The following is an 18,053-nucleotide window of genomic DNA, read 5'->3' as shown; positions in this document are numbered from 1 at the left end:
ATAAAGGAATAATTATTATATAAATTGAGATATTTATATATGAAAGAGTAGACAGCCATTTGTGCTATGGGTTTAACTAATACAATTTCTTATAAGTTTAAAAACAGAAATATAGCAATTGGAAGAAAACATACCAAAATATAAATAGTTACAGATCATTTAACTATGACTGATATTTTTATTTTTAGTTCTTCGTGTTTTATCAAAATAAGCACACATTTAATATTTTTTTCCTGAAAAAATAAAGAATATGCTCTCTGGTGTGTATAAAACCTCAGCCCTGGGAATTTCTCCATGTGATTTCTCTCACCAAATAACCTTTAGCTTTTCTACTTTATAAATACAAAAGAGCTTACATATTTTAATTTCAATTAACATAAAGAAAACTGGCTCCACTTTCTTTAAAGTTCAGGAGACTGAAATCTTTGGATTTCATATTGCATAGCAAATTCGGTGACCAGTGCCTCAATCTGTATAATGCTTTGGTCTGTCCTAGAGTTTTAGATTACTTAGAAAAAGACTCAACATGAAAAGATCTCCAAAACCATAAAGGAAAAAAAAAACTGAGGCAGAAATAAATACAAATTACAGTGTCTGATTATGGTCTGCATAGAATCCAGAAAGGTAATCAGGCGGCGCCTGGGTGGCTCAGCTGGTTAAATTTCTGATTCTTGGTTTTGGCTCAGGTCATGTTCTCATGGTGGTGAGGCTGAGCCCCTGTTGGTAGGGAGACAGCCTCCATAAACTCACGGTGGTGAGATTAAGCCCCTCACACTCGGTAGGGAGTCTGCTTAAGATAATCTCTCCTTCTTCTTCTACTGCCCTACCCCTCACCCCATTTGCTTGCATGCTCTCTCTCTCTCTCTGAAATAAATAAAATCTTAAAAAAGAAAAGAAAAAGGTAATCAGGTTACCAAGAACTCAATGAAGAATCATCTTAATTCTAGGAATGCGTTTCAACCAGGGAAACAAACTGAAGACTACTGTTTTGAAGTTTGCAATCACAAGATAAAGAGTCTAAAAGAAACAGTGTTTTTTTCCCACCCAGTAATTCTGTTTGAGTCTCTCTTCAAGTGCCACTCTGAATATTTTAAATTCACAAAAATATATACATATACCCAAATAACCACAGTCTTCTGTTTATGCAATCATGTTACACAGATGTCGTTTTCAAATAATTTATGCTCTTAGAAACATAATCAGCATAATAGTTTCAAGAAACATGAGACCCAAGTCCTGGAAATGAAATTCTTTCTTCTAGAACAATAGTGTATTGTTAAATGAGCAGTCAGGTAAGATGTGAATGAAAACAGAAACATATGCCCATACTCTTCAGAGAGCATAGGATGTTCAAAACTGTGCAGTATACACTACATTTAACTCTGCTTTCTTGAAGTAGAATTTTTTTTTTATCTTGGAAGCAATCTAAAGTCACTAGAATCTGAGATCCACATTTGATGCTAGCTGCTATGTATTTTTACATGATTCGTATCATATAAGGAGAAGAAATAATTGATGTACTTTTGGTATTCCATTTTCTCTTCACCAGCTTCTATCAACTATTATTCTTCTCCTTTTCCTACTAAGGGGATGGGCGGGAAGGAGATCTGAGAGACCCCCAAACCCTCTCCCCCAACCTGGAAGGATCCCATGAGCTTTAAACATATATTTCAAATTGTTTCTATCTCCCTAGGTGCCTTATAGGAGTTTCAAATTTAACTTACATAAATTGAGCACTGGGTAATATATAGAACTGTTAAATCACTATATATTGATATACTTCTATATAACCATCATATATATATAGAAGTGTTAGATGACTATATATCTATATATCACAATATATAGAACCATTAATAACACAATACATAGAACTGTTAAATCACTGTGTCATTCACCTGAAACTAACAACACTGTATATTAACTAGACTGGGATTAAAATAAAATTTAAAAATACAGTTAAAAAAAAACCCACAACTCATTTTTTGGCAATATTATATTTCTTTTATATTCTCCACATCTCTAACATATTCACCATATTCATTTACCTCATGGCCTACCCTCGCTGGCCAGGATTCATGTATAATCCTTTTTCACCCTCTACATTAAGTCACCGTGACTGAATAACCCTTGAAGTTGCGCATCGCCCCCCGTCATTACCACTTTCTTCCCCGGATTCCAGGCCTCCCATTGCTGCCCCTGGGCTTCAGTACCAACATCTTGCTTTGTCTCTCTGCCTCCAGCAGGAAAGATTCTGGTCACCTTCCACCCAGACATCCAGGCAATCTTTCTAAACTGCAAATCTGATTCTGTCTCATTCCATCTCTCCCAACCTTCCTGCTTCATGGTTACAAAAACCTGGTCCTGTCCTATCCTTTCTCCATACCAGCGTCTTTCTTCAGCAGATGTGCCACCGCTGAGCCATCATGAGAGCTCGGGGACACCACGTTCTCTCAGGCTCATTCCCCCCCAGAACGGACGCTCACAATCTCTTCCGTAGGCACTCCTGCCTCCTCTGTGCAATTTTTGCTGATTTTCCCATTTTATAAGCACTGTTTGGTTTCAATTCTTCCTAGCTCTACACATGCCTTTCTCCTAGAATTTGTGATGCCAGAACGCAGTAATTGCTTGTGTTTTTTGTGTCCTCCCATAACACTGAACTGTGGGCTCCCTGAGGACAGGGCTGGTCTCTGGGTCCATTTCGTATCTGTTTCATGTAGCAGAGTGTCATTTATGAATTCCATAAGTATTTGTGGGTTAGTAAGTGTTCAATAAATATTTATGACTAACATTACATGAATGAAGACAGGGAAACATTTTAAATGACAAGTATTACCTGAAACTTATAAAATTCCCATTAATTAGAGAACATCAGTATGACCTGTATTTCCCATGGGCTGCTTAGCCTTTCATGATCCAGAACCCCGAGTTACTCAGGGTCACTTCCACTGTACCTGACTTGCCAAGTATTTGTAAGTCTACCCAGATTTGAGGGGAGGGTACAAATTTGGAACGGCAAGCATCCGAAAAACTCAAATCCATTTAAAACAATGGTCACCATCCAAAGATGTTAGTAATTACTTATTTTGAGGACATATAAATAAAACAAATCTGTTATCCTGCTTTTCCTATACCAATTAGGTAACCAAGTAGCCAAATGATGGGTGAAATTGCTCTTTATAGAAATATTCCAGTTAATCAGTGAAAAAGGATAGAATTAGAATATCACTACTCTGCCAATCTCTAATGATTGCTGGATCCAGACAATGCTTATCAAGGACCACTAGTCACACTGGAGAGACAACTAGATATTACCTATCCTCTTCCGGAAGAAGGAAACACTAGCCACAGAGTAGATTTGGGGGCTGGGAGGATCCGCATCCAACCAGCAACTTAAAGGAAACAGCAAGAGAGAGGATCATGTTAGCTGACAGCTCAGGAATAATCAGCACAATTCAAACTCAGGGAAGCTTTACAGGACGAACAGCCTGGTTTCTTCAATAAGTAAATGAAGAAGGTAAAGAGACGGGCAGAAACCTGTAGATACATAAGAGTCACGTTAATCAATTACAACAAATAAATTTTACTTGGATCCTGGTTCAAACTCACAGAGCACAAGGAAGCAAGGGACATTTGCAAGACAACTGGATGTTTGAGCACTCGGTAAATGGTAATATTCAGATGCTACTGCCTTAATTTTTTTCAGATATAAGGCATATAGTTGTGTTCATAGTCTTATCTTCTAAAAACACATACAGAAGTATTTATAAGTAAGTGATATAATGCCAGAGATGTGCTTCACATTAATATAGGGGCGGCGGTCAAGGTAGGGACAGAAAGAAGATTGCCTATGTGTTGAACATGACATACTGTTATAAGCTAGGTGATGGCACGTGAGGGTCAATATATTATTTTGTCTATTTTTATACTGGGCTTTTCTCATAACAAATACTTATTTAAAAGCACATTTTGCTATTTCCCCATTGACCGTGGAACAAAGTCAAAACCTCTAGATGAATCCTGTAATCACTCCATGATCTGGTCCTTGCCTAACCACTCTCACTTTTCACCTCCATCAAATGAATTACTGTTCCCACAGAGGACTAGGATCTCTATACTTCGGAGTGTATGGAAATTTCTCTTTCTACAGAATGCCCAATCCTCCTCTTCTTCTCCTGGCAAAATGCATTCACTCCGCCACATTTGCTCAAGCCAGCTACAGGTACCAACTCTCTGTTGTGTGGAAGACACACACTGGAGTGATGGAAACCCACCACCTGCCACTCCTGGCTGGCACTCCACCCTTTCCTGCCCTCCTTGCCCTGTGAGCCTGACCTACTCAGACTTTATCAGTAGCCACTTGTCCCCTGGGATCTGGTTAGACTTCTCCAGAGGTAGGCACCAGTGGAAGATCTTCAGGGCCAAGAAGAGTGGGGTGGTCTATCTAGGGCTCTAGTTTCCTCCCTGCCATGCTGGCAATGACTCACTGCTTCCACTCAGCAAACACTACTCCTATCAGGTGGTCCTTCCCAAACAGTCCTTCTTCTGGTGCAGCTGACTGTTTCTTTACCTTTGGACGTTCAGCTCAGGAATACACCACCACCCATCATTCCTTCTCACAAACCTACTTCACTATTTGCCGGGTCCCTCTACAAACTCTCCTCCAGTTACCCTGTGTCAGTTGGCTATATCTTTCCTGTCCAGACACTATGCATTTGTCAACAAAAATAACCCAAGCAAGACTATAAAAAGGACCTGACATAGATATGGGTTGAGAAATTATAGAAGATGGAGAATCAAAAAATATTTTATAGAGAAAAAGTCTGTGCAATGGTCCTGTGGTGCAAAAGCAGCAAGAAATGTTCAAAGCTAAGCTTGACTTGGAAGGCTACCTGAGCTAGAAAGCAAAGAGGGCAGTGGAAAGGCTGGAGAATCAGAGAGAAACAATCCTGCAGGCCTACATTTCGATTTTGATACTGAGAGCAGTGGGGAAGTATCTAATATTTTCTTTGCCCCTCAGCCCCCCACCCCAAGCCTAGGTGAAGGATCATCTTCTCTTCCACATTCCCTAACAGTCTTCTGCCACATTGTCAGGCTCTGACACACTGGTAAATACTCCATAAATATTCACTGAATCCATGAATAAATGAATGAGTAAAAGACATGGGGCCAGATTTGAGCCCTTTTTTTGGTTGCTTCTAAGAATTCTTCCTTGCACAGATCCTTCTTGAATTTATGCCTACATTTGGTCTCAGCAGGGTCTTTGCCTGTAATTAGCATACAGACCTTGGGAAAGAAAGAGCTGAACTTGAGCTAGGACCTGAAAATAAGATCAATGCCAGAACAATCTTCACCACTCAACAATCATTTCACCCCAGAGAGGGCAGACTTCAGGAGCCGCCATCACCATCTTGGGTGATAGACACTCTTGCCACAAGCACAAGAGACTATTCTGTCTGATCTAGTAACCTGAGGTGATTCAGGAAAAGTCAGTAGGGATCCACAGGATGAATGACAAAGAGAGCTGTGTTGTCTTGTTTAGAGCAAGGAATACAACCCTTTTACCTTCAAGGCATAAGCATAGCACAAACCCCATACGAACCAGGGATTGCAAGGAAAAGCTTTTAACTTTTCCACTTTTCGTTTTATAAACTGATAAGGTGGCCTGATTTACATCAGGTAAGATGATAAGTGTAATTTTTAAATGGTTTCTTCATCATTCAATAAGTTGAAATACATAGCTAAAACCTGCTTGAAATTTCCCTTACACTATAATTCACAATTTAATGCAAGCAAACAAAATTAAAATGCAAAGGTGATCTCAACACTGTAGCAAATGAATATTCATCATTGTCACAATAGTGATGTCTTTCTTTATTCAGGTATTTTGTGATAACGGAGACAGCCACCTCATTCTTAAGCAGGCATGAAAAAGAGGAATGCATAGGACCACTTTCCTTTCTACCTAAACAAAGGTAGGTCCTCAGTGAAACAAAAAGCTACCAAATGGCAAGGTTTCTGCAATGCTGCTGAGATGTGTCTGGGGCACAATGCTCTTTAATTTCCCTAAAAATGCTGCATTTCATTCTGGTAGAAAATTAATCAGGAAAATTAACAAATAGTATTTATTTTTGAAAATCAAACAATTGAGCATCAATCACCTTGGTGACATAAAGAATTATCTTCTGTTCTTGTTCTCCCCAAGCAATTCTATATTGCATAAAATTGATCAATTTGTAAAGTAGGAGAGGAAAATGTAAGGCCACAACCCAGAAAGTCTACGAGATGAATAAACTCCGGAACTAAAATGTATTTCATTTCAATAAAATATTGTATTGCTCACCAAAGAGGCCATAGTGAATCCAATGACTTCAATATAACCATCGTCATGACGCTGAGGTTCAAAGTCATGGTGATCTCCTGGGTTCCCCCAGGGCATTGTGCCGGCACAGTATCTGCAAGATAAGATTAAAAACAGAATTAAATTTATTCCATCACTCTTACGATTGTCATTAGGTATTACCTTAGAAGGAGATCCAACGTGTATCTTGCCTAAGAACAGTTTTCTGTTCTTGGTGCATACCTTCTGATTGAAAAAAAAAAAAGTGGACTTTCGTTTCCAAATACCCATCTGTGAAAATGGGCCACAATTTTATAGCAAAAGCGTCTCATGGTAGCCAAGTGCCTCCTAACTCATTATTTATTAACATTTATCCCTCAGTGATCCATTACATCTGTTTTCTATTATATGCCATGAGTTACCCATGGGCAGTTCCAGAATTTGGTCTTGGAGGAAGACACTGCATGCCAGGAAATGGAGGTGGGTACACAGTGGTCATTATGTACATAGCTAAGATAACAACCACTGGGAAGGTAAGCAGACAAAGGTAGGTGAGGAAGAGTGAGACAGGTATGAAGAAAAGATGAGAGATGGAGAAAAAAGAAGGAGAAATAAAGGAAATTGGAAGAGGAATGATGAGAAGGGGAGCAAGAAGAAAAACCGAGAAAAAAAAATTAAAGGAGCTAATGTCTCCTGACAAAATAATGTTTTCTGAGAATCTAGGTCTTTTATGGAAATAATGAAGATGAAAATCCTTCTGGAATAGGATTGTAGGTGACTATACTGAGCTTTGCCAAAAGTAATCAGGAGACTGTTTTCCTAGCCTTAGATTTACATACAATTCTCATTTCGTTTAAATTCAGTCTAAATAGAACTTATCTGCAGATTTTGTGTCTGGAGTTGTGTGGTTTGCAAGTAACAAAGGGTCATAGATTCATCTCCTCCAAAATCTTGGCTTGGGAGCCCAGACTTTAATTTTGTACCACTGAGAAAATGTGCTTATTTTGAGTCTAGTTAATCTTAAATATCCCTTTCTCCTGAGGTATATAATAGCACCAAAGAGAGTTGACATCCTGGCTAGAAAATGCTACTCTAATTGATCCTATTTCTTTTTTTTCAAAGCAATCATCTAGCAACAATTTTGAATGAGTTCCATGCTAAAATCAGGTTGGATGGTTTCCTAACAGCTTTCGGGAAACTGAGAACAGGGATTTATTCAAGTCTATTATTCTTGGGAGGTAGGGACAATCAGTAATTGAGAGTTGTATTAAGATGTTCCAGTAAATAGGGGCGCCTGGGTTTCTTAACAATGGGTAAGTGCATAGCACACATGCCACGTCGCATTAAAAAAAAAAACCCCACCCACCACAGAGAACACTAACAAACTGAGGAGGAAGACCAAAGGATCAGACCTGGAAACCCCTAAGGAGCCAGTGAGATACCTTACTTTCACTGTTTGTGCCCTGGACATTTTCTGTAATGAAAACCGATAACCTCAAGTCAAACGGAGTTCACATCAAACCAAAGAAAAAGGACGAACAGAGCTTACCTGGGTATATTTAAAAATACTATACACTGGAACTTCAGTTCCTGAATCTTTGGAGTGAGATCTGTTCCATCACACTGCAACAGAGAAGAGAGAGGGATTGGAAGTAGTCATGAGTCTAATATATATGTTATATATAACTACATATCTATATATGTGTAGATATTAATATATAGATATATATATAATACATATATGTATATGCACATATAATATATATGTAATGGTCTTCCCCTCAGCTCTGCTTGAGCGAACACCTGTGACTACAACTGAAAACGTTATTGTGATTTTAACTTCAGCAGACCCAGGGTTCAGAGCACGGTTTTGTTCTGGTATAAAAATAAAGCTGCCATTTGACTAAAATGATTTTTCTCTGGCTTCATAAGCAAAGGAACTGCTGCCATTCTTAACCTTCGATTACTAGATATTTTGACTTGCAGTATCAACCAAAAGATTTATGAACGTTTAAAGGAATCAAAAAGGAAGCCTTGAGTTCAGGCAGTAGTGATCTCCACCACAGTTACCCAGGATGGTTATTTGCTTTCTGAGATCAATTTTTATTTTGAAAACACCAAACATAACATTTTGAAAACTGCTTAAAAGGAATATATACTGCAAGCTTTAAAAAAATAAAAACTATTATAAATCAGTGGTATCTCCATTAGGGATCTACTCTTACACATTTCATGTCTTACAGGCTTGGGCTGGTCTTCCGAGATAAACTACTTTCCTGAACCTGGATCACGTCCAAATGTGACGTGAGACCCCAGGGTGTCTCAAGGGCCTCAGGCTGGCTTGGCCTCAATACCTCTGTTCCCTCAAAGGTTAGCACTTCCCTTGAGCATCCTCTAACTAATCAAAGAAAAGCCTTCATTTCCCTTTCTCATTTCCCACTGGGAATGACAAAAGTCAAGACAACTCTAGTCACCACTATAGACTTCTCAATGTCAAAGGTGTGCTTTTTTATTTGCTCTCCCTAAACCCTCACCAGAGAATTCCCCATTATGTTCTCTTTGGGAGAGCAGAGTAATACATTCCCAAGCTCCCTGTGAATTTTTAAAGACTTCTTTAAAAGGAGTGTTCGGTCTGGGAACAGTGATTCTGTTAGCATTAGTGTCTCATTGTTTTCCCAGCTCATCTGAATGCAGCCTAATTTTCATAAACACGCTCCAAAAATTATTTCCAGGAAATATTATAGCCCTAAATAAACAAAATATTTTAAGATGTTATTTAGAAAGGAATCAAATTCTAAATATTGACTGAATATCCTCAGACACTATGAAAACAGTCTCCCAGTTTAAGCACTTGGAATGAGCTGATAGAGGAGTATACCAAGGAAAATATCTTAAATTATCAAAACTGAGTGCAGTCACTAAAATTTTTGAAAATACAGTGTGATACACTAATAGCACACAAAGCAGTACTGTCTACCTTACAGAAAAAAAAACTATAAAATTATTGTGCTTAGAACAGAAATCCTTTTAAATTTTCTATCTTTTCTTCCTAAGAAACATGTCAGTGATTCTGGGAATTTATCAAATTATAAAAGAGTGCAATTTACCATGTATCTTGCTTCACAAAGCTTTCTTACATATTACTGCCTTTAAATTTTGTATGTCTTTAGAACAGTCCTTGGGTGGCTCTGTTGGTGAAGCATCTGCCTTTGGTTCAGGTCATGATCTCAGGGTCATCTGCTCAGCTGGGAGTCTGCTTCTCCCTCTGCCAACTCCCCCCAGTTCATGCTCATGCTTTCTCTCTCTCTCAAATAAATAAAGAAAATCTGGGGGGGGGGTGCAGGGAAGAGCAGTAGCTTTCAACCTTTCTCCTATTTCAAACACATAAAGGAAAGTGCCCATAAAATACGTTCCTATACCCAAGCTCACATATTGATAGATCAAAAGAAGAAAACATGGGAAAGGAGGACAAATAATGGTATACAAAGGATTTTGTTATTGTCTTATGCTTTTTTGATGTAGTATTCATACAGACTACATTTATGAGAAAGATTAACTACTATCTCAGAAACACTGACCTCACGGCAGCAAAAATGAGATGGTCTGTTTTTACCTATACATGGGATCGCTCTAGCTAATCTTCTTTCCATCTCTCACTCAAAAAACATACAGTGATGTCCTTATGGAAATATCCTGTTTCCCTGCGTGACACATCACGATGGTCACTAGTTGTTGTTTCAAAGGCTTGTCTCCTTATGCCTATTTTAAATGAGGAAAGTAAACCCTCCTGAAAGGTTACATGATACCCCCAAAGTCATATACTTCATAAAGGCAGAACTAGAAATAAATCCCAAATATTTGATTTTGTTTCTAATTTTTTTTTCCTCATCACACACACACACACACACACACACACACACACACACAATAGGATTACACAAACCAATTCACCTGCAATCTTGCCTGTACTGGCTGATACCAAATCTTTCCTAGTTATCGGGCTGCCATTTTGGCCTCTTTGCATTTGGATTATTAGATATTTTGACTTGTAGTATCAACCTTCTTTTAATCCCTGTTACACAGGCAGGCACAAGTGAGACGTTTATCATCGGGGGACTGGTAGATGCAGTAGACAAACTGTCTAGTGGTTAGGGAGTTTACAGAGTTTGATTTCACTGCAGCTGATCTGAACAGTCAATCCATTCAATATGGCATTGACCCCTGAGCAGGTGCCACCACCATTCCTCTCAATGTGAAAAATACTGGAAAAGTAGGGTGAGTTTATTTTAGGTTGGGTTGCCAGCAGCTAAAGAAACGGGGAGGTTGCTGTTACTTTAGTAGCCATAATTTTATGAATAAAGACCTTCACAGTTCAGGGGACCACTGTCTTTCTTGCCTCCAGCTTTAAGAATGCAGTACTTCTACTTTCAAGAGTCTCTGCTATCAAAAGATGCTTGTTTCCACTGCAATTGTATGAGAACTGAACCACCTGGAAGCGATGCCAAGGGTTACTGACACCACTGGTAATGGCCTCTGTCTCTTCTTTCAACTAAATCAGAAGACTGATGTCTCACACACGCTTTACTAATCGGTGATTACACACTTTTCTTACTGACATATAATTCACATACAGTGTTATTACTTTCAGATGTACAACATGATGCTTCAGTATCTCTATACATTACTCAGTGCTTATCCAGTGAAGTCCTCATCCATCTCCAACTACCATTTTTATAATCTTACTGATATATCCCCTATGCTGTACTTCTCATGTCCATGACTTATTTTTTAACTGAAAGTTTATATCTCTTAGGCTTCTTTATTTCACCAATCTCCCCACCTACTTCTCCTCTGGCAACCACAGGTCCAATCTGTGTTTAAGAGTCCTTCGTTTGTTGGGTTTTTTTTTTTTCATTGTTCATTTGTTTTCATAAATTCTACATGGAACTGAAATCGTATGGTCTCTAACAGACTCATTTCAGTTGGCATTGTACCTCTGAGGTCCATCCATGTTGTTGCAAATGGCAAGATTTCGTTCTTTTTTATGGCTGTGTAATGTTCCATTGTGTGTGTGTGTGTGTGTGTGTGTGTGTGTGTGTGTGTGTGTCCCATCTTCTTCATTCATCAATGCACACTTGGGTTGCTTTCGTATCTTGGCTATTGTAAATAACGCTGCAATAAACAGAGGGGTGCATATATCTTTTTTCATTAGAATTTTCACTTTCTTTGGGTAACTATCCAATAGTGGAATTACTGGATCATATAATATTTTTATTTTTAAATTTTTGAGGAACCTCCATGCTGTTTTCCACAGAAGTTGTACCAATTTGGATTTCCACTTATAGTACACAAGGATTTCTTTTTTCTCCAAATCCTCACCAATACTTGTGTTATTTCTTGGCTTTTTGATCCTAGTCATTTTGACAAGTGTGAGGTAATACCTCTCTGTAGCTTTGATTTGCATTTCTCTGATGATTAGTGATGTTAAGCATCTTTTCATGTGGCTTTTGGCCATCTTTAATCTTCTTTGGAAAAATGTCAATTCAGGTCCTCTGCTCTGCTCATTTTTCAATTGGATTCGTGTGTGTGTGTGTGTGTGTGTGTGTGTGTGTGTGTGTGTGTGTGTTGCGTTGCGTAAATTCCTTATACATTTTGGATATTAACCCCTTATCAGATATATCATTTGCAAGTATCTTCTCCCATTCCGTAGGTTGTCTTTTTGTTTTGTTGATGGTTTCTTTCACTGTGTAAAAGCATTATATTTTGGTATAGTTCCAGTAGTTTATTTGTTTCGTTTGCCTCAGGAGACCCACCTAGAAAAACGTTTCTGGGGCCAGTTGGAGATTACTGCTGTTTTCCCCCCAGGAGTTTGATTGTTTCAGGTCTCATGTTTAGGTCTTTAATCCATTCTGAGTTTATTTGGGGGTATAGTGTAAGAGAGTAGTCCGGTTTCCCCAGCACTATCTGTTGAAGAGATGGTCCTTTCCCCATTGTATATTCTTGCCTCCTTTGTCATAGATAAATTGACATATAAGCATGAGTTTATTTCTGGATTCTCTATTCTGTTCCATGGACCTATGCATCTATAATTGTGCCAGTATGATATTGTTTTGATTACTACAGCTTGGTAATATATCTTAAAATATGGAATTGTGTAACTCCAGCTTTGTTGTTCTTTTATTTATTTATTTTTAAAAAAATTTTTATTTATTTTTAAAATTTCTTTCCAATGTTCCAGAATTCATTGTTTATGTACCCAATGCTCCATGCATTATGTGCCCTCCATTATACCCACCACCAGGCTCACCCAACCTCCCACCCCAGCCCGCCAAACCCTCAGTTAGTTCCTCAGAGTCCACAGTCCCCCATGGTTCATCTCCCCCTCCAATTTCCCCCAACTCCCTTCTCCTCTTCATCTCCTCATGTCCTCTGTGTTATTCCTTATGCTCCACAAATAAGCAAAACCATATGATAATTAACTCTCTCTGCTTGACTTATTTCACTCAGCATAATCTCCTCCAGTCCCGTGTATGTTGATACAAAAGTTGGGTATTCATCCTTTCTGATGGAGGCATAATACTCCATTATACATATGGACCACATCTTCTTTATCCATTTGTCTATTGAAGGGCATCTTGGTTCTTTGCACAGTTTGGCAACTGTGGCCATTGCTGCTATGATCATCGGGGTACAGATGGCCCTTCCTTTCACTACATCTGTATCTTTGGGGTAAATACCCAGCAGTGCAATTGTGGGGTCATAGGGTAGCTCTGTTTTTAATTTCTTAAGGAATCTCCACACTGTTTTCCAAAATGGCTGCACCAACTTGCATTTCCACCAACAGTGTAAGAGGGCTCCCCTTTCTCCACATCCCCTCCAACACTTGTTGTTTACTGTCTTGTTAATTTTGGCCATTCTAACTGGTGTAAGGTGGTATCTCAATGTGGTTTTGATTTGAATCTCCCTGATGGCTAGTGATGATGAACATTTTTTCATGTGTCTATTAGCCATTTGTATGTCTTCATTGGAGAAGTGTCTGTTCATGTCTTTGCCCATTTTTTGACATGATTATCTGTTTTGTGTGTGTTGAGTTTGAGCAGTTCTTTATAGATCTTGGATAACAGCCCTTTGTCTGTACTGTCATTTGCGAATATCTTCTCCCATTCCGTGGGTTGCCTCTTTGTTTTGTTGACTGTTTCCTTTGCTGTGCAGAAGCTTTTGATCTTGATGAAGTCCCAAAAGTTCATTTTCTCTTTTGTTTCCTTTGCCTTTGGAGGCACATCTTGAAAGAAGTTGCTGTGGCCAATGAGAAAGAGGTTACTGCCTATGTTATCCTCTGGGATTCTGATGGATTCCTCCCTCACACTGAGGTCTTTTATCCATTTCGAGTTTATCTTTGTGTACAGTGTAAGAGAATGGTCGAGTTTCATTCTTCTACACATAGCTGTCCAATTTTTCCAGCACCATTTATTGAAGAGACTGTCTTTTTTCCACTGTATATTTTTTCCTGCTTTGTCGAAGATTAGTTGGCCATAAAGTTGAGGGTCCTTTTCTGGGCTCTCTACTTTGTTCCACTGGTCTATGTGTTTGTTTTGTGCCAGTACCATGCTGTCTTAGTGATCACAGCTTTGTAGGAAAGATTGAAATCAGACAACGTGATGCCTCCAATTTTGTTTTTCTTTTTTCAACATTTCCTTGGCAATTCAGGGTCTCTTCTGGTTCCATACAAATTTTAGGATTGTTTGTTCCAGCTCTTTGAAAAATGCTGTTGGAATTTTGTTCGGAATGGCATTGAATGTATAGATTGCTCTAGGCATAGACATTTTAACAATGTTTATTTTTCCGAACCATGACCATGGAATGGTTTTCCATCTTCTTGTGTCATCTTCATTTTCTTTCATGATTGTTCTGTAGTTCCTCAAGTACAGATCCTTTACCTCTTTGGTTAGGTTTATTCCCAGGTATCTTATGGTTCTTGGTGCTATAGTAAATGGAATCAATTCTCTAATTTCCCTTTCTGTATTTTCATTGTTAGTGTATAAGAAAGCAACTGATTCTGTACATTGATTTTGTATTCTGCCACATTACTGAACTGCTGTATGAGTTCTAGTATTTGGGGGGAAAAAAAGACTTTATTTATTTGAGAGAGGGGGACAGGTGGCAAGAGAGAAAAGAGAGGGGGAGGGGCAAAGGGGAAAGGAGTAGATGTCCCATTGAGCAGGGAGTCAGATGAGGGGCTTAATTCCAGGACCCCTGGGATTAAGACCTGAGCCAAAGGCAAATGCTTAACTGAATGAGCCACCCAGCTGCCCCTGACTTTGTTCTTCTCTCCCAAGAAAGACTATTTGGAGTTTTTTTGTGGTTCCACACAAATTTTAGTAATATTTGTTGTAATTCTGTGAAAAATGCTGTTAGCATTTTGATAGGCATTGCATTAAATCCAAAGACTGCTTTGAGTAGTATGGACATTTTAACAGTATTGGTTCTTCTAGTCCATAAGCATGGAATATCTTTCCATTTGTGCCATCTTCAATTTCTTTCATCAGTGTTTTACAGTTTTCAGAGAATAGGTCTTTCATTTCATTACGTGTGAGTATAAATGGGATTGTTTCCCTATTTCTTTCTGCTACTTCATTATTAATATATAGAATTGCAACAGATTCCTGTATATTAATTTTTTCTTGTGACTTTACTGAATTCATTAATCAATTCTAGTAGTTGTTTTTTGTGAAATCTTAAGGGTTTTCTATATATACATCATGATGTTATCTGCAAATAGTGACAGCTTTACTACTGCTTGAACAATATGAATGCCTTGTTTCTTTTTCTTGTCTGATTGCTGCAGCTAGGACATCCTATACTATACTGAATAAAAGTGATGAGAGTGGATATCCTTGTCCTGTTCATTTTAGAGGAAAAGTTCTGTTTTTCACCATTGAGTATGATGTTAGCTGTGGGTTTTTTGTATATGGTCTTCATTACGTTGAGGTGTGTTCCCTCTAAGCCTACTTGTTGAGAGTTTTTATCATAAATGGATGTTGTACTTTGTCAAATGATTTTCCTGCATCTATGAGATAATCATGTGATTTTTTTTTCCTTTCTCTTGTTAATGTGATGTATCATGTTGATTTTTTGTGAATACTGAGCCACTCTAGCATCCCTGGAATAAATCACACATGACTGGTGAATAATTTTTTTAATCTATTATTGAATTCAATTTGCTAATATTTTGTTGAAGATTTCTGCACCTATGTTAGTCAGACAGAGTAGGCCATAGTCTTCTTTTTTTGTTGTGAATTATCTGGTCTTGGTTTTAGAGTAATGGTGGCCTCATAGAAAGAATGTGGATGCTTTTCTTCCTCAACTATTTTTTGGAATAGTTTAAAAATAGGTATTAACTCTTCTTCAGATGTTTGGTAAAACTCACACCCTGAAGCCATCTGGTTCTGGACTTTTGTTTGTCAGGAGTTTGATTACCAACTTAATTTCACTGCCAATAATTTGTCTGTTTAAATTTTCTCTCTCTTCCTGATTATATGTTTTTAGAAATGTATCAATTTCTCCTAGGTTGTCCAATTTGTTGGTACATAATTTTTCATAATATTCTCTTAAAATCCTTTGTATTTCTGTGGTGTTGGTTTTTAGTCCTCATCCTTCACTTCTGACTTTATTTATTTGAATCCTTTTTTTCTTTGTCTGATGAGTCTGGCTAAGGGTTTATCAATTTTGCTTATTCTTTCAAAGAACCAGCTCCTGGTTTTAGTGATTTTTCTATTGCTTTTTAAGTCTCTATTTCATTAATTTCTGCTCTAATCTTTGCTATTTTCTTTCTTCTGCTGGTTTTGGGCTTTGCTGTTCTTTTTCTAGCTCCTTTAGGTATAAGGTTAGGTTGCTTGAGATTTTTCTCATTTTTTGAGATAGACCTGACCTGTATCACTATAAACTTCCCTCTTAGAACTGCTTTTGCATGGTGATTACAAATTTTTTTTTAATTTTACAAATTTTACAAAATTATTTAAAACATTTTAACAAATTTTACAAATTTTGCTGCATGGTGTTTACAAATTTTAATTTGTATCCCACTCCTGCTTCTCTATACACCCATACATATTTTTCTGTTTTTCTGTATTCTAATGTATTTCTGTTGTTCTGTCCCCTTGCATCACATATTCTATTCTTTATCTATGCTGTGATAAATTTAAACATTGCTGTATCCCAGTCCTTTTTCCCCATTTATTTTTCCTTTTTCTTTCTCCTTGAACAGTTATGTAGAATAGTGTTATTTGCTCCTTCTTTTAACTTGTTTATTATAAGGAAGCATTTTATGTCTTTCTCAATAACTAATGATATACTATTTTTAATTTTTAAAAGATTTTATTTATTTATTTATTTGAGAGAGAGATAGAGAGAATGCATGAGAGTGGAGGGGCAGAGGGGGAGAAAAAGGGAAAAGGAGAGAATCCCAAGCTGACTCTACCCTGGATGCAGAGCCTGACTCAGAGCTCAATCCCATGACCTTGAGATCATGACCTGAGCAGAAATCAAGAGTCAGGTGCTTAACTGACTAAGTGACCCCGGCACCCCTAATGATATGCAATTTTAAAATAAAGCCCCTAGAGAATAGATAACTTTCCCTCTCTGTGTCTCCAAGGAGTGTGTATCTAAAAACCTGGGATAGAAACCCAGGAAGAAATAGTATCAAAAACAAACCATTCAGTGGTGAAGAACCCTAGCCAGGCTACAGAGTGAATCATCACAAAAAATTAAATGAATGCATTTGCCTAAAATGAAGAGTCCCAAGTAACTGTGAAATAATGGTATTTTTGGTGAGCATCTATTTCTATGTCAAGACCCAGCTCAACATCATTTATTCAATGATAGTTTCCCTGGACTCACCAGAGTCAGTTTCCATTTCCGTCTGAATGCCACCACATTGTGCACATAGTCAACACTATTAATTATAGTGTTATGTAATGACTTAAGTGCTCTTCTCTGCGACTGAACTGTGAGTTTCTTCAGGAGTGGAACCAGTTGTCTGTCCATCCCAAGCAACTAAGAGAGTTTCCAACAGAGCTATATTCTCAGAAATGTTGGCTGAATAAACTACATTAAATGATGTCTGGAATTAATGCAACACATTGATTAATCTAAGTATATAAACTGGTATTTGGGGTATGTTTTTTGAAGCATACATATTTATATTCAAATGAGCCGAGTCAACATGTTCAATACTTACAACAACTTTAACATGTTTGGATAGATCTCTAGAACTTCTTTGTAGGAAATCAGAAAAAGCAGCCTATACCACAAGGGAATAAAGGAAGAAAAACCAAACTTAATCACATGGTTATGCCAAATCCTTGCTTCTGTATTATCAACAGTTCCTAATGTTTCTAAATTATTCAAAATATAAAGAAGTTCTTTTCTTGCTAAATGCAAAGCAAAATACAGTAGCTGTCAGGCTGAAAACTCTTTGTTTTCAAACTATAACCTATAATAAAATTTAAGAACACAGCAGAAAAGTTAAAAAGTAGGTAATTCCAATGGTCAGTTTGAAGATTTATTTTGATGCCCTTTCCTGACCTCCTACTTGATCACAGGATGCTGATATCATCTTGAACTTACCACTAAGAATGTCTTGTTTCACCCTCTCCCTTTTTATTTACATTCTTTCTATTCAGTGGTCTAAATTTCAACTACACTTCTTTAAAAT

The 18,053-nt window shown here is 37.7% G+C and overlaps 1 protein-coding gene across 5 annotated transcripts in view; it reads right to left on the bottom strand.

The window, feature by feature from the left end:
* The window catches only part of DGKI (diacylglycerol kinase iota), a 440,859-nt gene that overhangs the window by 159,047 nt on the left and 263,759 nt on the right, over positions 1–18,053 (bottom strand). For all 5 annotated transcript variants that reach the window (XM_032304023.1, XM_032304024.1, XM_032304025.1 and 2 more), the window contains 3 exons: positions 17,577–17,639; positions 7,890–7,963; positions 6,344–6,455 (listed from right to left, as the gene is read on the bottom strand). In XM_032304023.1, coding sequence (XP_032159914.1) covers positions 6,344–6,455; positions 7,890–7,963; positions 17,577–17,639 — 249 coding nt within the window. The remainder of the gene's footprint in view (positions 1–6,343; positions 6,456–7,889; positions 7,964–17,576; positions 17,640–18,053) is intronic.

The sequence above is a fragment of the Mustela erminea genome, chromosome 11, assembly GCF_009829155.1.
Source record: "Mustela erminea isolate mMusErm1 chromosome 11, mMusErm1.Pri, whole genome shotgun sequence".
NCBI lineage: Eukaryota > Metazoa > Chordata > Mammalia > Carnivora > Mustelidae > Mustela > Mustela erminea.
This window is presented reverse-complemented; position numbering and strand designations above follow the sequence as displayed.